Source organism: Adiantum capillus-veneris, chromosome 26 (assembly GCF_014529385.1).
Source record: "Adiantum capillus-veneris isolate H3 chromosome 26, ASM1452938v2, whole genome shotgun sequence".
In the NCBI taxonomy this organism is placed as follows: Eukaryota; Viridiplantae; Streptophyta; class Polypodiopsida; order Polypodiales; family Pteridaceae; genus Adiantum; species Adiantum capillus-veneris.
The window spans coordinates 104,201,721-104,229,347 of record NC_140956.1 but is presented as its reverse complement, the minus strand read 5'-3'; the positions used below and the strand labels follow the sequence as shown (position 1 = coordinate 104,229,347).

The 27,627-nt window shown below is 42.4% G+C and overlaps 1 protein-coding gene across 1 annotated transcript; it reads left to right on the top strand.

Annotated features, from left to right (window-relative positions):
* The first annotated feature begins 24,527 nt into the window (after positions 1-24,527).
* On the top strand, positions 24,528-27,251 carry LOC147423932 (F-box protein At3g08750-like). The gene is made up of 5 exons (XM_086502014.1): positions 24,528-25,745; positions 25,847-25,918; positions 26,788-26,842; positions 26,934-27,011; positions 27,178-27,251. The coding sequence occupies exons 1-5, from the start codon at positions 24,675-24,677 to the stop codon at positions 27,234-27,236; spliced, it is 1,335 nt and encodes a 444-aa protein (XP_086358140.1). The 5' UTR covers positions 24,528-24,674; the 3' UTR covers positions 27,237-27,251.
* The last annotated feature ends 376 nt before the right edge of the window (positions 27,252-27,627 follow it).

The window sequence follows — 27,627 nt, the reverse complement described above, 5'->3', positions numbered from 1 at the left end:
AATTCTGAGCTGAAGATGCAATTGCAACTTGTGTTAAGCTTGTGGTTTGAGGGTTTTTTGGTAGACTTGGGCAATGAAGTACGGAGGCGTTTACACACCATCGAGGCGGTCTCTTGAGAGACGCAGTTTTTTGGAGCACACAGGTGGAGCTTCTTTCACTGATTTTCACAGGATACTTTGGCAGTGATTTTGTGCTTGGATTCATGGTCTTTGCGGATGGTTTGCATATGGTTCTGGCGCATGGTTGATGCCCATTATACATGCATTTTGACGAGCACTTTCAAGTGCCGTTGAGCTCTCTTGAGAGCATTGTTTTCGCATTGATCAAGTTTTCGGATTGCAAAACTTTTGGCGTTTGCTTATGCGCAGTCACTCCGTTGATGTATGTTGAGTGTAGTTTGATGCGCATTGATTGCTCATTGTATTGAGCTTGCAGGACAATGGTTATTTTGTGTTGATAGCCATTGTACGTCGAAACTCTGGCGAAATTTTCCCAGGAGTTTTATGCGTATCATTTATGTGATCTAGGTAGAGATTGCAGGTTGCACTCAGCATTTGTGTGCGGTGTTCTCTGAAGGTGGGAGATTTGTGCATGTGTATGCATTGATACCGCATAGTGTGGGCTTGGTGATTAGCTCACAGATTGCAGTGTGATACTAGAGCAGGCGAGGCTTGTATTGACATTGCGGGAGCTCTATTTTGGAGTGTGTCTCACAGGTTTTACATTGTGTTTTTGGCCATATTGGTAGACAGTTTCCAGGTGTTGTTGGTGAGGTGGTTTTGCTTTCTAGTTTGCTACATTGTGCTCATGGTAGAGACAGGTGATCGATCAGATTGTGACCTCTCACAAATGCGCGTGTTTGATGGGTCAGACTTTGCGGCATGGAGAGAGTGTATGCTTGATGCATTGACACAGCGAGGGTTGCATCGACCATTGAGTGGTGATGCAGGTAGACCTTCAAACATGACTGACGATCAGTGGCAGGAGCTAGAGGAGATGGCACTATCTACGCTCTCTTTGCACCTTGCGGAATCTGTATATGCTCTTGTTATTAATGAGACTACTTCGAGAGCACTTTGGCGCAGATTACATGATATGTATGATAGATCTGAGTCATCACGGACTCGTGTGAGACATATACATTCACGAGCACGCCGACAGGTGACATGTTGGTATTGTGGTCATTCTGGACACGTTAGATGGCGTTGTTTTCGTCGTATGCGACATCGTAGGAGACATGGCAGTCTCAGAGATGTATATAGTGATGCCATGGACTCAGTTGCTTTGACAGTTGAGGCACATGTAGTGTCGGAGTATACGAGTGACGGGGATGTCACTTTTACCTCGAGCTATGCACGAGATGCTATACATGTGGATAGTGCACTCCCTTTGTAGTGGTTGCTAGACGCAGATGCTATGTTTCATGTCACGCCGCATCGTGCATGGTTTTGTAGCTATTCTAGCGGGATGCTTGGCAGTGTACGTTTGACCGATGGATCGGTGCATGCGATAGCAGGTGCAGGAGATGTGAGACTGTCATTACCGAGTGGTGCATCTTACTTGTTACGACATGTGCGCTATGTACCAGATTTGACAGTGAGTTTGATCTCGATTGGTCAACTTAGAGATTGTGGATGTCAGATTTCACTACGAGAGCGAGATTTTGTGATGCATTTGGGTTCGCTAGTGATTGCGAGAGGTGCCAGGAGTGGTACAGGTTACCCATTGCATGTGGATCCCGTGAGAGACGGTGTTGTCTCTGTGATCATGCAGCCAGGTAGAGAGCGAGAGAGCAGGCGAGTCTCTTTTGCTTGTGGGTTGCAGGATGCTTTGCATGGAGTGCAGAGCAGTGACCTTGTTGTGCAGGTTGCGTCTACGGATGCACAGGTAGAGCGGGATAGCTCTAGTGAGTCACAGCAGGATGAGTCATCAGAGGTGATGACAGAGATGACTCACATGGATGTTGAGATGTCGGCTATTGTGGAGTCATTTCTTGATATGCTTATGCCAGAGCTTGATGCAGATTCGGGACAGATGGATACTCTTGGTACACATGTGATATGTGGTGGGCACAAGGAGTCACTCCAGAGCTCGGAGTCAGAGTGCCATGGTCTCTATGATAGGGGACAGGATTGCCATGGGTTGAGTTCTGAGTTGGAGGTGGCAGAGGTTGCCAGGGTTGCATCAACGTTCGGTGTCCTCATGTACGAGATGCTGATCTCGAGGCCCGACATAGCAGCTGCAGTGGGAGCATTTGCAGCAGGGTTGATTAGTTGTTCAATGACTGATCTCGGCATAGAGCATAGGGGAGGTTTGCAGGTATTAGACCGATACTTGCAGGAGTGCATGAGCTCTTGTAGACTCTTTGCAGAGCTTGGAGCTAGCTCTGTGTGGCTTCCGCAGCGGGATGTTTGTCTACCAGTAGAGCCGGATGCACTAGCTCATCGAGAGTCAGTGGGCATAGGTTGAGAGAATATCTCACCTTCTATTAGTTGTACACTAGTAGATCTTGCTTAAATGCACATTGGCCTTTAAGTGGGAGGTTGTTGGGGTTAAGGCCTATGTGCCTTGACCGGTCGCCCAGATCATGGACGCCTGCCCACTGTTACCCTATACTTATAGTGAGTATACTGTATAGGGGGAGCTGCCACTTCACAGTCTCCCCACCCACATTGTGTGTGTATCTCCTTCTCTCTCTCTCACTCTCCGTCTGTGGTGCTCCCCGATCCCCTTCAGAACAAACAGATCGCCGTTGCCTTTGCCTTTTCTACGCTCTTCCCCTTGGCCACCTCTCATGATCCTGTGTTGAGCGACCTCCACTGGTTTTAGTCCTTTGTTGATGTGTCACCATCGCCCTTACCTTCGCCTTTTGTTCCTCTTCCTCCTGGCCACCTTCTAGTTCTTACTCTTAGCGACCTACGACATCACCATCCAACTCGGCGCCATTGGATATTGAAGAGACAAGTTATTTCTCCCCCCCCCCCCCCCCCCCCCTCTCTCTCTCTCTCTCTCTCTCTCTCTCTCTCTCTCTCTCTCTCTCTCTCTCTCTCTCTCTCTCTCTCTCTCTCTCCCCTTCCTGTGTGCTGTTAACTGTGTGCTCACCAAATCCACTGCGTTACGGGGTTAGAACACAACGGAACAACACTCCAAGGGCCAAAGAGTGGTCGTTAGGGTAAAATTAGACGTCTCGCACCGCATGGTTGGAATAATTACTCCTTATGTGACCGTGCTTGAGCTGTTATTCAATGCTATGTTTGGGCATAGTGAGTGAGTAGGCCTATATATCTATTACTAATAACATTAAATGCTCTGTTCTAATCCACCTGTTCCGAATGGACGTGGGTACAACGGAAATTCAACTTGGGTCAGAATCAAGCGAATAGGGCCCTTCGGAGATTCTTGGGACCCCTATTCGCCTGGTTCTGACGGGGTTCTGACTCAAGTGACGTCACCTATCATGACATTAGCGCACAGGATAGAACCAAGCGAATAGAGACCTTAAGGGATACTTGAGGCTCAATATTCGCTTGGTTATGACACCAAATACATACCAATTTTGAATAGTAGTTTTGGCTTGCTTTTTCTTTCAGTCATGGGGATCATAGTCCTGGAGATAGACGTTGTGGGTACAACGAAAATTCAAGTTGGGCCAGAACCAAGCGAATAGGTCCCTTCAGAGATTCTTGGGGCCCCTATTCGCTTGGTTCTAACTCTAGTGATGTCACCTATTATGACATTAGCGCACATGACAGAACCAAGCAAATAGAGACCTTGAGGGATACTCGAGGCTCAATATTCGTTTGGTTATGACACCAAATATAGACCAATTTTAAATAGTAGTTTTGGCGTGCTTTTTCTTTCAATCATGGGGATCATAGTCCTGGAGACAGACGTTGTGGGTACAACGAAAATTCAGCTTGGGTCAAAACCAAGCGAATATAGCCCTTCGGAGATTCTTGGGGACCCTATTCGCGTGGTTCTGACTCAAGTGACATCACCTATTATGACATTAGCACACGGGATAGAACCAAGCAAATAGAGACCTTGAGGGTACTCGAGGCTCAATATTCGCTTGGTTATGACACCAAATACATACCAATTTTGAATAGTAGTTTTGGCTTGCTTTTTCTTTCAGTCATGGGGATCATAGTCTTGGAGACAGACGTTGTGGACGAGGATACATGTGAAGAAAAACTATTTACGTTCTTATACAATGCACGTGCTCATCAGAACTATCAAGAGTTTTTAATGCAGAGTTTTCTACACAGAGGATTATAGATTGCTCATTTGAGTACCTACAAACCCATTTACAACAGTATGAGGCAGTCATTTGTGACAACTCCATGAGAGTTGATGGCATGAGATATGTGCACCCAGCCGACCTTGACCCTAACATGAGTGTTTCAAGGAGACTGAATCGCAGTCTAGAAAAGTGTCCCTCCAATGCATTGCTTGTACAAGATAGGTGTATGAAGCACTTCAAAAAGTGTCGCTTAGTGGAATTCTACCACGGGTTTGAGTGTTACTTATACTTGCAGACGGATGGTGAGTCAGAGACAACTTTCGGTGGTTGTCCATTGGTGCCAGAGGAAGAGGTAGAGGACGTGGAGGTGCAGTGTGACCCAGAAGAAGAGCGGGTAGAGGTATTAAAGAAAACATTTGATGCGGGCTTAACTCTTGCTTCTCTTGCGCATGAAACAATAGGGTGCAAGCAAGAAAGCCCAAATAAGGAAGTGACTTTGCCTCTAAATTGTGCTCCCAACTTTGCTATGGCGGGCGACACCCACTACGTTCTGCTCACAGATATCATGCATGAGCTGATATATGGGAGGACTACTGCTTAGCTGCAATTGCAAAATTTTTTGAGGCAGACATGGGATTTGTGGATGATGATGGAGTGGACCAACATCTTATTGCTGACACAGCTGTCCACGACTCACAGTTTACTTCAGGGTGGCAATTGATCAAAGATACATTCAGTGAAGCGAAGTCCAAAGAGGCCAATTTTCCAATAGATGAGCAGTTTCAATTGACAATAAAACAACTCAGCTTGGAAAACGTGGGTAGGCCCGTGGCACCCAGAGCTCAGGTAATGAATAGTCAGTCTATTCACTTGTAGGGAAGGTCGACGTTGGAAATGGACAAGAATCAGATGGTAATTTTTAAAGGCATTCAGATGGTATTGGAGATGGCCCAATGATAAAATATCATGATCAATCTTTTTGTTGATAGGTGCTACTATATGATGATAGTTTCCTTAGAAGAGCGGGAGGGTCACGGCAAGGGCTTGTCATTGGAGTACAAGGCAAGGATGCGGCGTTGTCTCACAACATCGGGCGTTTCAAACACAAAAAGGTTTGTAGAAACAATTCAAGTACTTGGCAATCGTACTCATCTCACTTACGGCCCATAAATTCTTTACTATTTTTTTGTAGATCATAATATACCACAAGGAATATTCGAGGACAATGCAAAGTTCCCACTGTTTGCAATGAAAGTTATTACAAGATTGTGTGGTGGGCACCCCCTCCCACTAAACGCAGAAAGACTAATTCTGATTGAGAAACAATTTGCTCTACGCGTTTTTGGCATTGGGTATGGGTGCCAAGCACTCAGAGCCCCCTATTTTATGTCCTACATAGCTCAGGCTCTAGCTGCAGGGGTTGAAGACCCGGAGAGCTTAGATCCAAACAACAAGCGGCTGTTTTTGAGGGAAAGAAGATGCCTGATGCCCGTGGGGATGCTGCCACCAACTGAGGAACGAGCTCGTCTATAGAGCTTGCACATCGAAGAGGTACAAAGTGAGGAAGTAGGAGGTGAATCGAAGGGGATAAAACGATGGGCTCAGGTCCATCTTCTCTCGCTCCTGACTCGTGACTATCGCCACCTCGCATGGTGCTCCCCTGCATTTGAATTTCCCCAAGCCATCTGTTCCTTCTCTTTGCGGATGTGTTGTAAAGACCGTGTCATTTCTGAACTCTTAAGAAGCTCCTTCTGCCTTGCTCTGTGTATTAGTCGTCTGTAAGTCCATTGGTGTAACTCTAATAGGCTATTGGCCTTATCCTTTCCTCCCCCATGTCTAGTGTGCTTAAAATAACCCGTTCTTGCCATGTAGTGGGTTTTTTCCATGCCTTGTGTGGACCATATTGATAGTGAGCCGTATGTCTTGGAAAAATATGGACCATGGTTGAATAGTATGTGCTACATTGAAATAAAACAAAATGGTCAGTAGAGTACAATTTGAAATTTTGTTTTGTATACATAGAATGCTAACCCACCATGTAATGTGTGATATGTTGCCCACCCCACCCTATAAGGTAAGCCTTCTTCCAATCCAGCAAGGCTGCTTGAAATGATGTGAGCTTACTTTGGTCCCAAGAATGCTGCTCAACGTGGTGGAAAATTTTATCTAGTGATTTCCACACATCCGCCTTGTGATTTTGGATTGCCCCACCACCAACATTGTCTTTAACCACTTTATGTGACTGTTTCCATTTGTTGAACATGTTTCTGCTTTCTTCTCTATCTGAATCTTTGAGGCTAAACCCAAGAAACTTCTGGCCTTCACGCCGCCTATCGATGCTTTTCCTAGGTACCTTGTAACGACTTTGAGACATCTTAGGGTCCTCTTCGATTTTGACATTGCCTCCATGCAAACCAATGTCTGAGGGCACTCCCTCTAACGATTTGATCACTCTTTTCGACTCACTCTCTGGCTTTAATGTCCATGCAAAACATATGTACAAATGAACCACCTTTTCAATTATTCGACAGAGTGCATGAAGTGTACAGACGTGAACTCTACTCAGAGGAATATCAAGCACTGGCCTAAAAGTTTTATCTTGAAGATGTATGTTGGGAGCTCTATTCCATTGCACACTCTTAGGAGATTGTGCATTAGCCATGCAATATAAGCATGGATTTGCCACAGCTGCTCCATGTGTTATGTTGTACATACACTTAAGAGTCTTTAAGTCAGCTGCCATCTGCCATTCCATTGTATAGTCACCAAATCCTTCCACTGAAAGAACGATCCCGTTTCTTTGTTCATTGATGATAGAAGGAATTTGGGTTTGACTAAAAACCCAATTGAGGATTTCAAAAATTTCCTTATCAACCTGCAGTGAAAAATGAAAACACAAAATCAACAACCAAATAATCAATATTTTTGTTATTATAGAGTGAATGAAGTATACCTAAAATGATCTTAGAGTTAGAATGTTGTTTTTGGATTGCACGTTGAAGTATCGTGGATCCTCTTTTGTTATTGATGGATCCAGAGCTCTGTTCATGAGGGTAATGGTGACTCTCTCTAGCTTCTTGTTCTTCAGGACCTCGCACTCGTCGAGCTTCAAAACAAACTTGAGAACCACACCGCACTCCTCTCGACTGATGTCAAAGAAGTGAATTTCATACCTTTGTAATGCTTCAAGATCAACGAAGAGGTTGTTGTGCTCGTTAAACTGTACCTCTCTACCGCCCTTGCCTAAGAACGTTGCTTCAATATGGAATGGTGACCCAAGTTTCTCAAATACCTCATCGTTTACGTGCCGGCGAACAACCTTTACATGTGATGGCTTTGGCAGCAATGATCCTCTCTGTAGTTTATTTTGAGACTTTTTAGCTAATGCTTTGAAGAGTGCCATGTATCCCATCTGTGAGATGCCACTCTCAACAGTATTGCTTGCACTTCCATTGGTTCCAACTGATTCTTGTTCATGAAGGAGGTAAGGAGCCTCCCTTTCAACTTACGAAATTTTTTCTGAGTTATCATCTCTTCAACTACTTCTTTTGGAACTAGACGGCTGTAATGCACTCCGGCATTGAAGCCTGCATCGTTCGAGTTTGGATGCAGTATAGACCTGCCAAAAAAGCACCATGCGTTATGATCATGTATAGGAAAGTGTATCCATTTCTTAGTGAAGCACATTGAAGATACAAAAGTAGAAACAAACTTCGAGTTACCTTAAAGCTCATATTCATTTTTTCAGGCCACCACTACCAATTTTCATGTTCTCAATGTTGCACAGATCTCGTTTTCTTTTCTGAATACCAAGCACGGTGTCTTTCTCTCACAAACTTGTGATCTTCTTCTCAAGGCCTTGGATTGTCCCTTTGTTTGATGAAATATTTTGAGAGCGTGCTTCATTAAGTTTCTTCAGCTGCATGTTCTCCATCGCCAGGAAGTTTCTTTGCCTTTCTGCATTCAATCCTCTCATTTCCAAATGTTCGGTGTATCCCAATAGCCCATCCTTGCCATCTCCTGTGAAATGTAAGAGGTTAGTGATATTAACAAAGGGAGGTGACACATTTGTCATAGGATCCTTTGGATAAACAGACCCATCGGTTCACAAATCCAAATGATGTTCCTTGTTTGTCCTTCTAAGTTTTTTCTCCCGTTTAGATAAGAAAGTCTCCCTCCTACGTTTCTGCAATGGTGTGTACTCTTGCAATACATCAACATGAAGATGATGTGTGTTCTTTCTTTGGGTAAGTGTTAAAGATGAAGGGGCTGAGGATTGCAAGTTCAAATTGGTGTTTTCATCAGAAAAAGAAGCGTTCTCCATTCCTAGAGTTGGTAGAAAAAAAGACAGACACTCGAAACTCATGAAATATCTCAGGTTTTGGGAGGGAAGACCATATTCTCATGTTTAGAGTTGATAGAGTTTGTGTGGCTTATGTTTCTGGAGGGAACGCTTGTAAGTTGGCATTTCAAATCATTAGTCACACGGTTAGTTGGATTCTTGACAAGAGATTGAAGGATAAGAATGATAAAGACGGTGGCTACCTACCAAAGAATGTCATTTTGGCTTTTTGTTGGCGCAAAAAAGTATCACATAAAATGCACAATTTAACATTTTCATTTTCTCTCTCTAAGCCGACGTGGAACTTCTTATAGGGCCCAAAAGTGAGTGCAACTTTCTTCTAATGAGTTAGTAGATGGGTTAGTAGTAAGTGAGATGTCCGGCTAAATGGCCCGAATCCCAACAAACTCCCACTTGAAGGCCAACGCAGCCCAAGTGACCTGGTATGTACAATCGTGAAGCAATCTAGTGGCTTCAACCTATACCCATCAACTCACTGCAATGTGTAAACCGCTCCAAAGCTAAGCCTTTCAAAAAAGTATTTGTTGGGTTGTCGTCAGGTGCTGCGGGAAGTGTGTTTGAGTGCACATGCAAGAGCTAAGAGAGAGAGAGAGAGAGAGAGAGAGAGAGAGAGAGAGAGAGAGAGAGAGAGAGAGAGAGAGAGAGAGAGAGAGAGAGAGCGCTACTATTGGGTGGAGCGCACAACATCGTTATCGTGTTGCACCTCCTTATTTACTTTTGTATTAAAGAATAAGTGTATATGTGGTAAGTTAGTAGATGGGTTAGTAGTAAGTGGGATGTCTGGCCAGTTGGCTTGAATCCCAACAATCTTCCACTTGAAGGCCAATGCAGCCCAAGTGACTTGATATGTACAACCGTGAAGCAATCTAGTGGCTTGAACCTATACATCAACTCACTGCAATGTGTAAACTGCTCCAAAGCTAAGCCTTTCGTCAAAGCATTTGCTGGGTTGTCATCAGTGTGTACCTTGACCAAATCAATGAGATTTTTTTGGCTAAGAAATCTCTCACAAGATGATACCAACTTCAATGTGTTTTGATTTGGAGTGAAACACGGGATTTCTTGCCAATGCAAGAGCACTCTGGCTATCAATATATCACTAGAGTCTCATCAATGCCAAGATTTCTGACCAAGCGAGATAACCATACAGCCTCTTTACTTGCATCCGACACCGCAACATACTCTGCTTCTGTAGTGGAAGACGACGTACAATCTTGAAGACATGACCTCCAAGATACTGCGGCTCCAGAAAATATGAAGACATGGCCAGATGTTGATCTCCTATTGTCGACACAACCCGCATAATCTGCATCCGCATAACCCACGATGGATCCATCAGTGTTCCTGAAGCGTAAACACCTGCCGACTGTACCTTTGAGGTACCTAAGAATGTGCTTTGCTACTTCCCAATGTTAGCTACCAGGATTTGCCATATATCGGCTCACCACTCCCACTACAAAAGCAATGTCTAGCCTTGTGGCCACCGTAGCATACATCAGACTGCCCATGACTGCAGAATATGGTACCTTATCCATTTTGCACTTGCTCAACATCATATTTGGGTGCATCGTCCTTGCTAAGTTTCAAGAATGCTTGCATTGGGGTACTAAATGCTTTCCCCCCTGCATATTGAAATGCTGCAAAAATTTCTCAATGTGTGTTTCCTGAGATAACTCAAGAATACAAGGTTTGCGATCTCTTTTGATTGCATGCCAAGAATGTGTGTAGCATCCCCCAAATCTTTCATTGCAAAATTGTTGCTAAGTGTTTTCTTCAAGTTGGCAATCTTCGCAATGGATTTCCCAGCTATAAGCATGTCATCAACATATAGAACTAGAATGATCATCGAGCCATCATCTAGCTTTCTCGTGTACAAGCAGTGATCCTCTTCACTCCTTTTATACCCTTGAGACCTCATACATGCATCAAATTTATGATACCACTGCCTTGAACCCTGCTTTAAGCTATAAAGTGCCTTTTTGAGCTTACATACTAGCTCCTCACGAGATGTGTTCTCCTGAACAAACCCTTTAAGCTGCTGCATGTAAACATCCTCATCTAGATCCCTGTGAAGAAATGATGTCTTCATATCCATTTGGACAAGTTCCATGTCCTCAATCGCTACAAGACCAAGTACGGTTCTAACCGTTGTCATCTTGACCACAAGCAAGAAGATTTCATCAAAATCGACTCCCTTTTGCTGTTTGAACCCTTTGGCTACAAGTCTAGCCTTGTACTTTGGATTTGGATCACCTGAGGTAAACTTTTTATTGTAAACCTATTTGCAAGGTAAAGCTTTTGCATCATTTGGCAGTTCTACCAAATCCCAAGTGTCATTAGCTAGAAATGAGTTATACTCAGATTCCATAGCCTGCTCCCACTTTACCACATCATCTGTCATCATGGCTTCTTGGTTGTAGCTTGGCTCATTGCAATCGATCAACATGATGTAATCAAGACCTGGCTCGAAATGTGCAGGTGGACGAGAGACTCTAGTAGACCATCTCACTCCTTGACCATTGCTATCCGCTCCCTCTGGAGCATTGCTAGTGGAAGGTACGTCACTAGCCCGCTGAGTTGATTTCATTGTCTCTGAGGCAACATCCTCAAAAGTGACTCTCCAAACCTCTATTTCCTTGATAGGTTTTTTATGCATCTTTGTCTCATTCAAGATCACATCTGAACTACGTATGACTCGATGAGATTCCGGGTGCCAGAGACGATATTCCATCTCTTTATCTACACCATATCTAATGAAAATACATTTGTGTGACTTTTGGCTCTAACTTCTGCAAAGTTGTTTAGGCATGTGAGAATTAGCTTCACAACCAAAAACACGTAGATGGTCATAGTGGGGCTTACGTTTAGACCATAACTCTTTTGGAATCTCATAATTCAATGGCGTACTAGGTGAACGATTTAATGATGTGCGCTGCTGTCAAGACGGCTTCTGCCCAAAAGCCTTATGTGAGATTTGTTATAGAAAGCATGGCTATTGCTCTTCCCTGAATCATACGATTCATGCACTCAGTAACTCCATTCTGAGCTAGTGTGTATGGTGCAGTAAACTGCCTTTTACTCCCCCTTTTAGCACAGAAATTGTCAAACTCCTTGGGGACATACTCTCCACCATTGTCAGTCCGCAACCTCTTGAGTTTCTTGCCAGACTGATTCTCAACGAGTGCCAAGAATTTTTGGAACACAGAAAGAACTTGATCCTTATAGTTCAAAGGATATGCCCACACCTTTCGAGTAGAATCATCTATGAATGTCACAAATAGCTGCCCCCCCCATGAGATTTGGTGCCGTGGGAAGTGTGTGCCAGTGCAAGTGCGAGAGTTGAGAGAGAGAGACCTACTGTTGGGTAGAGCTCACAGCAATGTTATCCACTTGCAGCTCCTTATTCACTTTCATATTAAAGAATAAGTGTATATGTGATTATGTTAGTAGATGGGTTAGTAGTAAGTGGGATGTTCGGCCAGTTGGCTTGAATCCCAACAAACTCCCACTTGAAGGCCAACACAGCCCAAGTGACCTAGTATGTACAATCGTGAAGCAATCTAGTGGCTTCAACCTATACCCATAAGCTCACTCCAATGTGTAAACCGCTCCAAAGCTAAGCCTTTCATCAAAGCATCTGTTGGGTTGTCATCAGTGTGTACCTTGACCGAACCAATGAGATTTTTGGCCAAGAAATCTCTCACGAGATGATACCTAACTTCAATGTGTTTCGATTTGGAGTGAAACACGGGATTCCTTGCCAATGCAAGAGCACTTTGACTATCACAATATATCATTTGAGTCTCATCAATGCCAAGATTTTTGACCAAGCGAGATAACCATACAGCCTCTTTACTTGTATCTGACAATGCAACGTACTCTGCTTCCGTGGTGGAAGACGACGTAATCTTGAAGACATGACCTCCAAGATACTAATGCTCCAGAAAATATGAAGACATAGCGAGATGTCGATCTCCTATTGTCGACACAACCCAAATGGTCTGCATCCACATAACCCACAATGGATGCATCACTGTTCCTGAAGCATAAACACCTGCCCGATCGTACCTTTGAGGTACCTAAGAATGTGCTTCACTACTTTCCAATGCATGCTACCAGGATTTGCCATATATCCGCTCACCACTCCCACTGCAAAGCCAATGTCTGGCCTTGTGGCGACCATAGCATACATGAGACTGCCCACTATCAAAGAATATGGTACCCTAGCCATTTCTGCTCGCTCAACATCAAATTTGGGTGCATCGTCCTTGCTGAGTTTCAAGAATGCCTATATTGAGGTACTCAATGCTTCCCCCCCTGCATATTGAAACGCTGCAAAACTTTCTCAATGTATGTTTCCTGAGATAAATCAAGAATACGGCGTTTGCGATCTCTTTTGATTTGCATGCCAAGAAAGTGTGTAGCATTACCCAAATATTTCATTGCAAAATTGTTGCTAAGTGTTTTCTTCAAGTTGGAAATCTCTGCAATGGATTTCCCAGGTATAAGCATGTCATCAACATACATAACTAGAATGATCATCGAGCCATCATCTAGATTTTTTGTGTACAAGCAGTGATCCTCTTTGCTCCTTTTATACCCTTGAGACCTCATACATGCATCAAATTTATGATACCACTACCTTGAACCCTGTTTCAAGCCATAAAGTGCCTTTTTTGAGCTTACATACTAGCTCCTCACGAAGATGCATTCTCCTGAACAAACCCTTTAGGCTGCTGCATGTAAACATCCTAATCTAGATCCCCATGAAGAAATGATGTCTTCACATCGATTTGGACAAGTTCCATGTCTTCAATTGCTACAAGACCAAGTACGGTCCTAAGTGTTGTCATCTTGACCACAGACGAGAAGATTTCATCAAAATTGACTCTCTTTTGCTATTTGAACCCTTTGGCTATAAGTCCAGCCTTGTAATTTGGATTTGAATCACCTGAGATAAACTTCTTCTTGTAAACCCATTTGCAAGGTAAGCTTTCACATCATTTGGTAGTTCTACCAAGTCCCAAGTGTCATTAGCAGAATTGAGTTATACTCAGATTCCATAGCCTGCTCCCATTGCACCACATCATCCGTCAACATGGCTTCTTGGTAGCATCTTGGCTCACCGCAATCCGTCAACATGATGTAATCAAGACTTGGCTTGAAACATGCAGGTGGACAAAAGACTCTAGCAGACCATCTCACTCCTTGACCATTGCTATCCGCTCCCTCTGGAGCATTGCTAGTGTAAGGTACATCACTAGCCCGTTGAGTTGATTTCACTCTTTGAGGCAACATCCTCAAAAGTGACTCTCCGAACCTCTATTTCCTTGATAGGTTGTTTATGCATCTTTGACTCATTCAAGATCACATCTGAACTACGGATGACTCGACGAGATTCCGGGTGCCAGAGACGATATCCCATCTCTCCATCGACACCATATCCAATGAAAATACATTTGTGTGACTTTGGCTCTAACTTCTGTCGAAGTTGTTTAGGCACGTGAGCATAATCTTCACAACCAAAAACAAGTAGATGGTCATAGTGGGACTTACGTTCAGACCATAACTCTTCTGGAATCTCATAACTCAATGGCATACTAGGCGAACCATTTATGATGTGCATTGTTGTCAAGACGGCTTCTGCCCAAAAGCCTTGTGTGAGATTTTCCATAGAAAGCATGGCTGTGACTCTTTCCTGAATCGTACGATTCATGCACTCAACAATCCATTTTAAGCTGGTGTGTATGGTGTAGTAAACTGTCTTTTAATCCCCCTTTTAGCATAGAAATTGTCAAACTCCTTGGAGACATACTCTCCACTGTTGTCAGTCCTCAACCTCTTGAGTTTCTTTCCAGATTGATTCTCAACGAGTGCTAAGAATTTTTGGAACACAGAAAGAACTTGATCCTTATGTTTCAAAGGATATGCCCACACCTTTAGAGTAGAGTCATCTATGAATGTCACAAAATAGCTGACCCCCCCTAGAGGTTTGGTTGACATAGGAACACAAACATCAGTTTTTTTTGCCTTTCTATTTTTTCTTTCCGTCGCCAATTTCTCCCATTCCCATAGACTCAAACCCAAGTCATCCTCTAACAAAAATGTCTGTGAAACTGGAATTCTTATGCGGAAGTTATTGACAAAGGGGTCATAGGTGTGGGGTATTCTCCTCCTTTTACCGCCCATCAATCTTGTTTTTCTACTCATCGTCTTTGAGAATGAAGAACCAATGTCTAACAACTTGATTTGATCCGTTAATTCTTTCTCAAAGAATTTTGTTTTCGCTAATTTTTTTGAAACCCAATTTTGATATGATAAACGGATTCCAAAAGATCTACGGGACTTTGCCATCGATTGATACATTTCTTTCCCAAAAATTGACAAACTAGGCAATGCTAGAAAAGATAATCTCTCTTTACCATCATTTAAACATTTTTCAAAAAAGTATGTGGATGTTCTCCCCTTATAAAAAGTATTATTCATGTGGAATCGACGATTTTTGACAAATCGATTACTCCGATTTTCCCTAGAGGGATCAAAAAAAGAAGTGGGCCACGGTTTAAAAAACCACCACAATAGATCCGAATATTCAGCAATTTCCCAAAGATTCATTTCTCTATCATGAGATTCATTCATGAACTTTTTGGTCCAAAAAGAGACCGGAGCTCTACCCAAATATGCCACAGCATATGAGATGGAAACAATACTAAAAGTTGCATATATAAAACGTTTCGCCACTAGATATAATATCGGGGAATCCCCTTTCACCCAACTTAAAAGTAGTCTAGAAAAAAAATTGAATGCTGCCTGACCAGTTAACCAACCCATAAAAGTAGATACCATAAAAACTGTATTGGTGCTATACCTGAAGAAGTATAGATAAATTAGTCTTGTTAACACACTATTTGGTAACATTATTGGGTTCAATATTTGAAAAAAGAAACTTATCAAAAATAATCTAGCTACTCGTGAGTCACATAATGATGTCACGGGACGCAAAATCTGATAATTTGGAAAATCCTTGATTACCAGACAAAAGAGAAGTGTATACGGTATTGCCACAATAGTTAGTAAATGTGGCCTTAGCAGTAATAGATAAATTGGCGAGCAGTAGATTGATGATGCAGTTATTAGTTGTGCCAATACCGACCCACTGATAGAAATTAGCCCACTTAGATTCCCACCCAAAAGAAAAGATCTCACACATAGGATTTGCGAAGGTCCCACGGGTAATGTTGTAAGTAACCCATAGTAGAAACCAAGTAGCATATAGGGATCCATCAGTTTTGGCCAGGGCAGTGACAACAATATCTTTGTATTCGTTGCAGCTTTTTTGATGTGTAGAAAATTTTACTAATTGTTTGTAGTCTCACGTACTTATTGCTTGTTTATTAAAATCTTTCTTAAAACTCTACCTTCCAACATTTCCTTTAAATCTACTTCTATTTCTACCAGTACCAATAGTATTAATGTTATTATACGCGGAAATGCAAGATTATTCAAGTGATTCTGGGAAATTTTGAAAAAAAAAAGTATGATTTCCCTCCTTAATCGTTTTCAAAATTGTGGAATTGACAAAATTATTGATTAAGGAATTGAGTAAACGGAGTTAAATATCTCTTCATAGTGATTGGCTACCAATTGTTATGTAATTTTTAAAAAGAAGATTAAATAGAAATTTAATCAATCTCCTGTCGTTTGTTTTGATAAGCTGCGAAAACCTGGGGTTATAACACCCCTATGTCACAGCGGACGAGGAACTAGTTCGAGGATGTCTCGAACGCTACTGAATCCGTGAATTTGTGCAAATGTGAATTCGACTGACCATTTGGTATCTATATTTCTAGCCTCCAAAGGATTAGCATGAGCCATTCCCGTAATAGCCAAATGTGGTTTAAGCTCATGCATACGTTGTATCTGTCCATAATTGTCGGGTTTTTCAACAATCCGGGGTAGGGGTGTTTTCATCTTCCGGCAAGTATGTTGTAAAAACAAAAGCTCAGCAGCTTGGTATCGACTATCCATATAGGGAATTCCTACTTCGTAAACAATCATTCCGCATCGAATTAAAAATCTTGCCAAAGAAATTTCCAATAAATTATCTCCCGTAAAGAATACGGATTTACCATTTATTACCTGGATATAATCTTTGACATTTTCCCATATTTCACTTTCCCTATTTTCTAGACCGTATGACTTAATATCAAAAACTGAACAAATTTTTTCGATCCAGGCGCGTGTGCCATCCGGACCAATTGGGAAAGGTGCTCCAACTAACTTGCATTTCCGACGACGCATTAATGTTGTTGCTGTACGACTCAGAAAAGGATTTACTCCGCAAACATAGATACCCTCTCCTAAGCCGGGGAGTTCCTCGTATCTCTGCGAAGGTAACCAACCTGAAACAGAAATTGATTGGCGTTTCAATTCTAAATTCAGTTGCGAAGCTATACTGGAGGATAAAGAACCAAAAAGCACTAAATTGAATCTTGTCAATTTACTCGCTTCAAAGGGAGATGTTTAGCTTGCTTTTGACCCAATGGTAAGTGGACGGACCTAGTCTGTTTGCCATACATACAGTGTTCACAAACAGGAAAGTGAACATAAGACAAGACATGTAAGTAGCCAAAACAAGTCAGAGTTCTCATTCCTTTTTGGCTAATATGAACTAGCCGAGAATTCCACAACTCAGTAGACAGCAGCCGGCTATAGATTTGTAATCATGATCAACATCTGACACATGCATGGAATACAAGGTACCATGCTTCTTACCTCTGAGTACAACAAGATTACCTTTGCGTACTATCCATGAACCATTTCCAAATGTGGTGTTGTAGCCCAAATCATCAAGCTAACCACAACAGAAAACAAGCTCTTAGTCAACCTGGGCACACGTCTGACATTACATAAAGTAAAGTGCATGCCATTCCTTAGATGCAATTTGACGTTTTAAACACCCTCAATGTCTAGTTCATTAGCATCACCAAGTCTCACTTTGCCACAAGAGTGAGAATAAGTAGAGAACCACTCTCTATGTGGTGTCACATGGAAACTCGCACCATAATCTACTATCCAATTATGTGCATACTACGCATCTTCTGTAATAACAAGAGCCTCGATAGGTAGATCTACTGTGAAGACCAAACGTTAGAGGTAAGTGGCATGACAACTGCTAGAAGAGTCTCTAAAATAGGAGAATTTGAAGACTCTAGCGCATTGATCTCCTCTAACTTTGCTTTGCCCTTGTTTAAATCATCAAACTTAGAAGTGTCACCAGATTGTTTATCCTTCTTGCTTTGGCCCCATTTCTTGCAATCCTTTTTCACATGCCCTTGTTTGTGGCAATGATAGCATTTGAGATTACGCATAGAACCCCGAGACTTACTACGTGAGCCCCCACGTTCCTTGCTTTTGGCACGACTTTGAGTGCGACCCCTCTGTCTATCACTAGCAGCATACGCGATCACTCTCAGAACGTTGAATTTGCCGATGCCAAAATCGAAAACCTGTTTGTACTTTTGAAAGTAGGCGCGCGTGCGGACGTGAAAACGGCAAGCACAAACCTTGCTATGATACCAGTTGAAGGTGCCGCGGGAAGCGTGTGGGGGAGAGAGAGAGAGAGAGAGAGAGAGAGAGAGAGAGAGAGAGAGAGAGAGAGAGAGAGAGAGAGAGAGAGAGAGAGAGAGAGAGAGAGAGAGAGAGACCTATTGTTGGGTGGAGCGCATAGCAACATTATCATGTTGCAGCTCCTTATTCTCTTTGTATTAAAAAATAAGTGTATATGTGGCTAAGTTAGTAGATGTGTTAGTAGTAAGTGGGATGGCCGGCCAGTTGGCCTAAATCCCAACATGAAGGAGCTTGCACGCAGGGACTAGAGGCTGCATAGGGGAATGACGAAAACGTAGCGGCGACTACGATGCTCGGACAAGCTCGAGCATGAGGCAAAAATTTTCAAGCTTCTTCAAGCACCCCTATTGAGTTCCATTCCCGTGGAAGACTTCCACCCCAGCCTTGCCACATCATTAGACGACTTGTCACGCCGTCGTGACAAGCAAACTGGGGGAGGGCATAAAGAAGAGAAGAAGGTTATTTTTGGCATGGCGAGTAGGGGTTGGGGAGGAGAAGGAACGAAGGGGAAGAGGGAGAAAAAGGTGTGCATGAATGAAGGAGAGGAAGACTAAAAGTTGAGCGCAGGAGATTGGAGAAGCGGGAACTCTCTCTCTCTCTCTCCCCCCCCCCCCTTGAAGCAACAAAAAGGAGGAATGAAGGAGAAGGGAGGAGATTTGGTACATGAACAAAGAGGAGGAAGAGAGGGAAGCTGGTAAACTTGAGTGGAGCTCGACACTAATCTGTCGTTCTCGATCTCTTTCTCTTCACTGAAAGAACTAGGAGCATGGGAGGAGATTTTTGCAGGAAGGAGGGTGAGGAGGGCTGAATCGGGTATCAAGAAGGAAGGTGAAGCGGTAGAGAAAAAAGGGAAACTTTTGGGAACTGATGAGCAGGGGAGCTATACAGGCTGGGGTTTGCTTGACAATTACATATTGCTTCCGAGGGGCTGGGAATTTTTGTTATGGGTTTCCAAATCAACAGGCTTATCGATGATGGAGTATGCAATCGTTTTGTAATAGGGTTTCAAATATCAATTTATTGGAAGCATCTTTTGATTGCCGGCATCAATTAAGTGTCAATAACTAGTTTTAATTCAATTTTCACTGCTATTTGTGTTCCGGGTCGTGATTTGGTTTCGCAATTGATCTATAATCATCTCTATATCTCCTTAATAACACTAAATCGACTCCATCTGTATTTGATTCTCTTGGTTTTTGCCTCTGCTAATTATCCGTCTACAGTCAAAAGCCCGGCGCTTTCCTGGTCGACCCCGGAGAGCCGCGCACTCTGACAACGTATGATGTCTAGCTAGTCAAAATGAGGTGAGACTCGCTCCAAAGGTCCCCTACCACACAAGCAACTCACAGATCTTTCAAAACTCAATTTCAACACTTTTTGTGCTAGATATGATTAAATCAAGCATTCACTTTTCCTAGATCCGTCTCTTGGCCTTTACAAGCCTAAAAATTTCTACAAATTCAATGGAATTTTGCCTATCTACTCTAGATCACAATGGCTCACCCAAATGTGTCTTTTGGCCCAAAATCTAGCCTCTAAGACATTGTATGTGTATCATGTCTAGATACTCAGAAGGAAATTCTGTTTCTACCCCAAGTGCCCCTTGATGTGGTCAACATGCACATGTCTCACAACAGTTTTTGAAAGTCAAAATTGCCACTATTTGACAAGGAATTTTCAAAAGAGAGTTCATTATCTCATTACTCAATCTATAGGTCCAATTGAAATGAAACTTGGTGTATTGCCCAACACAACATACAGAATATCAGTATGAAGTCAAAGGTTCAATTTGGCTACCAAATTCACACTTCAGACATCAATTTTTACCAGATTCACACTTCAGATATCATAAGCATATGATGTATGCTGATGGATTTTTGTCCAGATCTTAACCAGAAGCATCCACAAGTCTCCAACACTGGTTTTCAAGCACTTTTACCAATTTTCATGCAAAAATATTCTCAAAATCACAAGTTTCCTTTTTTTCCCATTTCCAACACTCTTTCTTTTGTCTTTTGGGTACTAATTTTGGGTCAAAACTTTAGTCTCAAGGTGAACTAAGGCTAAAACACCCCTTTTGAACACTCTGGTGCAGTCTGTTTTGTCAAACTTGGCCTTTTGCTAGCCCTTAATACTTCATCCGTGTATGATGTCCAGAGTCACATAATTGCAAATTTTCTCAATAGAACTCTTGCATATGCTTCCTTATACACTCAACATCATTCAATCATGCACAAATATCCCCAAAATCTTGTTCTTGCATTTTTTATCCTAAAAGTAAAATTTTGCTAGGATTCTAAATGCAAACAAGCACACAAGCAAATGAATCTATGATGAATAGCTCTAGATCACATGTCCTTCCCAAAACTGCTCCTACACATCATATGGGGTGTTGCATTTATGATTAGATAAACGCTTCGCTGCCTCACATGGACTAGCTATCAATTTTATCACCTCACGAATCACTCACACACCATCAACACTAAACTACAACTAATACTACCTATGTTGGAAAATCCTAGCGAGTCACACACTCCCTAGCACTTCCCTAAGATCTCAAGAGTCTAACTCCCGGATCCTACCTATATTAAAATAACAAGACTTTGGCGAACCAAAGGGAATCCTACCTTGTAGGAATAGTCTAAGGTCATCTACCTAGGGCTCTCATCCTCGGCAATGGCACCAATGTTGGCGGATATGCCGCGAGCATACTCTAGCATAAAGGGAACTAAATTAACATACCAAATGTCGACCAAGGACGTAGCTCAACCCGCAGGCATGTGGAGGCAAATAGATGGTTGTCATTCACATACTAGACCTTCTAAGACACTCACTACTCAAGAAAATCAAATTCAGACATCCTATGTGCTTATGACTACAACGACACCTACAACGCTCAACCTAACCACACCAAGATTAAACGTCCTCGATTTGACTCGAAACTCACAGGGGATCCTCTACTCACCATGAGGTTACTACCTTATGGATTGTGACACTATATCTTGCCTATAACCACTCGGTGCAACAGACGTGTATGAAGACATGCCAAAAAAAACAGGTCACCAATTCTCGACATATAGGATCTTAATGTGTAGCTCTTCTCAATGCGAACATACTGATATGAAGAACTACCAAAATAGACACACGTTTTGCAAGATAACTCACTCAGAATCTCGTGGGAGCTTGCCTCATGACGGAACCGAAAACTCGTAAGCTTGGCAATGATGTGTAGCCCTCACCGTTGCTAACTCACTGGTGGTGTTGCCTTCGCATTATGAAGAGATAAGACCTCTCTCTCTCTCTCTCTCTCTCTCAGTCACGCAGTCACGGCATACAGTAAACGTAATGAAAATGATTAATTAAAGGTCTCCTAGGGTTACAAAACTTTGGCTTATATACATTCCTCTTTAGAGGCTCATTCCCACCAAAATGATCTTTTAAATAATACAAAAATGGTTTAACTTTCCCGTGCTCCGCAGTCAACAAATAATATGAACAAAGCAAGACACTATGGGTTGCCTAGAAGTCAACGTTGAATGATACGGAGCAAAAGAGCACAATATCAGATTTTAATGGCAATCTGATTAACTTTTGAGGCATGATGAACCACTGGAGAGCCTAGATTAGTCTTCTGATAAAGTACACAAATGAGCTGCTACAATTGTTAGTGGAGGCATCCAAGATTCCTAAACAGGAACTTGCGAGTAAAGCCAAGTTTGACCTCCAATTTAGAGAAATGCATGAGGCCTTATTCAAAGCCATGTTCAACGCCAATCAGCCAAACTCAATGGGATGGATACACTAGATCCATCTATCATAAGTTCACAAGAGTACGACTCACTAGAGGCAAGAAATAACTATATGATCTTGATACGAAGCCTTGTCATTCTCTTATGCCCTATGAAGTTGAGATGCTCACTAAGAGAAGGGAGAAACTAGAGCAAAAGGCCATATATAGACTCATTTAGAAGGAGAATATTGCCTCCAATGCCCCTCAAGGTAAAGTCATGCCTGGAGCTCTTCAGTCGCCACCGTAGAGCTTATACCAAAGGCCAACTAAAGAAGGCTCCAGATAAACGAAGGGCTAAGTGCAAACAACAAAACCAAACCAGTGGTCTCAAAATTTTGAAAACATGCCAAAATTCAAGAAAAGGGAGGTGAATATAGATAGTGGGAACTTGGCCTTGGAAGCCACTTCTACATAGCGGATTTACCAATAGTTTTAGTGGTTACTAGTTAGTCACTGTACAATCATAAATTCAATCAGAACCTAGTGCGGCATCAATAAGTAGGACCCGCTACTTTCACATCTTGGGTTCGTTTGTTATCTAGCTATGGATGGTCAGTTGGACTTTGGCAGAGCTATATAGTATCATGCATGAGTAAGTGGAACTCTTGTACTATTTTGTAATCCAACACTTGGTGCAACATTAATTGGTCTGAACTCAACAATTTAAATATCTAGTTTTCAATTGTTTCAATTCTTATCATCTAATTCTACTCTTTCAGTTCAGTTTAGCCGTTTGATTTTCTTATCTAGCCTTCTGAAGTCTGATTGTGTTCATTCCATCTAATTTGATGTCTGACATCGAACTCTAAAGTTCTAAGCCTCGAATACAAGTGACCAACTCATTCCATAAGTAAACAATTTGAAACATATGATAGACTTTATGCGAGATTGGTAGCAAAAATAACAATCAAAGAGACAATTCATATGAGGATAGAATATTTATTTGCATAGAGTACCCAATACACCATTTTATACTTTGATTTTTTTTGAGAATTTTACATTTAGTGTAGTTTGAAAGTCCAAGAATCACATATAATAGTAAAAAATGTCCAAAAAGAAAAGGCAACCAAGAATGACTTTTGATGGTTGCTTTCCTAGCCAAGTATTGGTCCATGCTTGAGATAGTAGGATCCAGTGGGGCCTTAATTCTTGTAGCCCTTGGTGTAGGATACCTCACGCAAAGGTTGAGATGGGGGGATCCACTGAGGCTTTAATCCTTGTAGCCCTTTGTGTAGGATACCTCACATGAAGGTTGAGTTCATCCAATGAGTCAATAAAAATTGAAAAAATGAATTTCTCAGTTTATTTGTGTATTTACATGATTATGTTCTATATGGTGTGCATGAAATTTATTTTTCTAAACAAAAATTAGCATTGCGTATGCCAGATGACATATGCTGTGGTGTATGCATGTTGACACCAATGTCATGGTGTTGAGGTGCCACCACAACACTTGTATAGATTGTGCCTAGAGGTAGACACCTTAGCATTGCTTTGGGTGCAATATGTGCATATGTCAATGCTTGTTTGATGGTCCTTCGAAATGAGTATGCTTATGACTTCCATCTTCATTTTGAGGGATCTAAAATGACCACCTTGTTAATCTTCATGGCTCGCTTGAGGCCATTATTGATCCACTAAGGGAATGGGCAACAAGTAAGGTTGCCATATAGAGACTTTCTCATCTTGAGAGCTGCTATAATTAGACTAATAAGCACTTTCACGCTTGCAAATGGGAGATGTTATACTCTACAACTCAATTAGCAGAGGAGGATGCCTTGAACTTCTTGGTTAACTTGTATGCGGCTAGAACAACCTTGGCTCATCAGACACACATACAAGCCTTTTTACAAGATGTCATGACTTCATGGGCATATTAGGAAAAGAAAAAAACCCTTTCAATTTGTGAGAAGATTCCCTCCCGTCTCTCTCTCTCTCTCTCTTCTATGGTGTAGGTGCACAAGAGGTCCTTGATCACATGTTCTCTTTCTCTCTCTCTCTCTCTCTCTCTCTCTCTCTCTCTCTCTCTCTCGCGCGCGCGCGCCATACTTTCTCCTCAGCAAGTCTTGATCGTGCTAAGGGGAAGTAGCACCTTGCCTCCAGCGCTCCACAAGCTCAACCTGCAGTCCTCAAGCGTGCAACACCCCTACAAGGCTCCCTATCAACTTTGCATGTGATCCGACACACACGTGTGGAGAGAGAGAGAGAGAGAGAGAGAGAGAGAGAGAGAGAGAGAGAGAGAGCTCTTCATGCACATCGAGCAATTCTCGTCTTTATTTTTGTTTTTATGTATAGAATGCTAGAGAGAGAATATGATTGGATTCTCCTCTCTTTTCATTTCCAAAATGTGTAGCTCATACTCAAGGAAGCTTTAAACCAAGGGGGCTGGGCAATGTCTTAGCATGACACCATACGTGTGCGAGAGGACTTCTATCATTGGCTAAGGGTTTAAGGAATACAGCCCCAGGACCAAAAATGAGGTTACATTGAGGTAAGGTGGTGACAACAAAGCGTTTGTTGAGACAGAGATTAACAGAGGCACGAAATGTGGGTCGTGACGGTCTCCTTAAACCAGAAAAGGGCGCTTTAAAGGGCGAGGCGAGATGTGGGACGCCCACATCTTGTTTTCTTTGTCGCCAAGCTAGCTATGGAGGTGGAAAGCTCTCCCTCTCTGCAAACGACATTGCCCATTTCAACAGGATCGCCTCCCCCTCCTCCTGCAAGCTCCTTAATTACACAGGCAATATGGTTTTCTTCTCCCTCTCCTGCTCCTATTCCTCTTCTTTGCAGCGCGCAGATTGATCCTACACAGAATGATGAAGACGATAACAATGCATTGGACCCTGAGATTTGGGGTATGATGCCTCCAGAGCTTCTCGAGCGCATCATCTCCAAGCTCCCCATCACGTCTGTTTTGCGATTTCGTGCAGTTTGCAGGCGATGGAATCAGCTTCCATTTGACAAACAGTTCCCCAAACTCCCCCCGCATCAGGTGGGCGCATGCCCCCCTTTTTTGAGTCGCCATTTCGACATTTTCTACATTGATGGCTCAGGAAAATGGCGTACCATACCCTTTCACTTCTTCCCTCTCAAGCATGTAATCCTAGAGGCTTCAGGAGGGGGCCTGCTCTTGTTTTCTAAGAGTAGCTTTGCCAGCCGCCTTGTTGAAGCCTTCTATGTATGCAACCCGATCACGAAGCAGTGGCATGAGCTCAAGGGTTTCTCCATACGCTCGGTTTGCGTCACATGCATTGATGTTAACCCACTTACTCTGGACTTTAAGGTTGTCATTGCAGGCTGGGTTGATCTGTCCGACCGCTTCTCAAGCAGATCCCCATTTATTGAAGTATACAACTCTAGGACTCAATCATGGAGCAAGAAATTCAACATATTGGATGATGACTTCTCTAAACTTCGAGGAGTCGCCCTTGTGCGGGGAACCCTCTATTTGGCGGTTCATTCAAGGAATTTTTCAAATTTGAAAGTGCTTGCTGTGCATTTAGAGGACCAGTTCACAGAAGTGTGTGGTACATTTGGAGAAAGGTCCAAATTTCATTGTTTTGGGCAGTACAGAGGAAAATTGACAGCCGTTGTACAAAGACGGGGCGTCGAAGTGATGGAGATATGGCAGCTTAAGAAGCAAGATACTGGGAAACTTCTCTGGGTGCTATTGGATAAACTGGCTGAGGAAAAGCTTAATGCATTTTCAAGTGCCGCCGTCGCAGGGGGCTTTGTATTTTTCAACTACTACGACGAACCTATTGCTGTGTATGATTTACACGATCAGTCCTGGCAGTGGGTTGATTTCCCTCCAGGCAGGAAGTATTCTTTGGGCTTGCGGCCCCTTGCATTTCAGCCGAGCTTTGTGCCTTTGAAGGTGATGCAATAAAGGTATATATAAAGTCCACTTTTTTGTTGAGACTTTTGCAGGTTTCCCTCATGTTTTTGCAATAACTTTGCGTGCTTGGTCGATTGGAGAAGAAGGTCAAGCCTTTTGTGCTCTCTTCTTACATGCATGCACGCATTGGTTAATTTATGGGAAATTGTAGGTTCAGAGCTAGATTGCTCTGTAGATTCGGTGGCCAGATATGAAGGACCCAATTGGGTTATTTGCTTTTGGGGGATTATTTGGAGATGCAATGTGCTGCCTTAACAAAGCACGACACCATAGGCTGCCCAAAAAATTAGGGCAATGCCATGGTTGGCTGGTCGGAGTCCTTGGGTATGGAAACACCAAGACACATTTGTATATGGTGTTTATTTTGAAAGTATTTGTACCATTGGATTTTGCGCTGCTGGTTTGAACAGGAATTACATTGCAACTCATGCTTGTGTTTGGATTTCTCTTTCTGGACGTTGATTTGCCTCTCCAGTTCAATTACTGTTGCTTTTGAGCTCTTGTGGTCTGCTGAGTAGATAATTACATCAATGAGCAGGATTTATCTACGTCATATGATAACATCATAATATGCCGAGCAGATTAAAATCTGTTGTATATGCAGCCCTGAAGTAACAAAAGGAAGGAATGCAGGTTGTTGAGTGCTTGGGAAAAAACGTGAAGACTTTTTCATTGTTTTTAGTATATATGTGCCTGTACAAGGCATTTTTTATGGGTCTATATGCACAGAGGAGGTATTGATGTGCAGGTCATTAAATAATGTCAGTTTCAGCACTAGCATGTCTGCATTTTGATTGCTAGGTTCTTTGATTGATGGCCTTTGGGTTTTTGCTCGGTGGTCTGTTGCATCTTCCTTGTGCAGAATCTGCTGATGGTGAGGCTTGTTTCCACGATTGGTTCCATTGGGAGCGGAGCTTGTGAAGCAAAGGAAGTTTCTCTGTACTCGGATTCTACTGATGCTATCCTGGCAGATGGCTGTTTAACATCATATGGAAGAATTAAGAACAGATGGGATTAATTTGGAGCTAAAGAAGATGAAACACAACTGGCTAATTTCGGTCTTATCTCCACTCTTTTGTTACTTCTGTATGCCATCTATCTTGTTTAGGCATTTTATGCAAGTGGTTTTTTTCTGAAGTGTTGCTTTTAAAGGATCAAGGCAATACATTCAAGTGGGCTATGGTATAGGAGTAAATAATTTCAATGAATATGTTTGTGACTAACTTTGAGATAATGCTTGCATTCATGACAGGTCAATTTGCTGTTCAACATGGTGCGTGCATCCATTGCACATGCACCACATGCACTTGAGTGGAGGATTCACAAATTTGTCTGCCTTGATGTCTGAACATTTTCTTTACTCTCTCTCTCTCTCTCTCTCTCTCTGGAATTGCATGCACCTACTTTCAGATATCGAGACCGGTGATGTCTTGAATATGTTTAAGTGTGATGAGGAAGAGCCTCTCCCTTTTGAAGATGCACAAAATTTGAAAAACTGGTTGGTTGTTGCAATTAGTGTTTGGTGCTTTTGAGAAGATTCTGCATACGGAAAGATCATTGGTATTAATGGAGCTCTCCAGCTTAAACTTAACCTGACCAACTTGCCTTCATCATTTCAAGTTTAGGAGTTTGCAGAAGGCTATTTTCAAGAGAAGGGCATTGATTTTAATACAAGCTCTGCTTCCTTTTTGTCATATGGCTA

Excerpts from the sequence above, each read along its gene's own strand:
- LOC147423932 (XM_086502014.1), top strand. The coding sequence starts at position 24,675 with ATGGAGGTGGAAAGCTCTCCCTCTCTGCAAACGACATTGCCCATTTCA. Across the intron at positions 25,919-26,787 it reads TTGAAGGTGATGCAATAAAG|AATCTGCTGATGGTGAGGCT; the intron begins GTATATATAAAG and ends TTCCTTGTGCAG. Across the intron at positions 26,843-26,933 it reads TTCCATTGGGAGCGGAGCTT|ATGGGATTAATTTGGAGCTA; the intron begins GTGAAGCAAAGG and ends AATTAAGAACAG.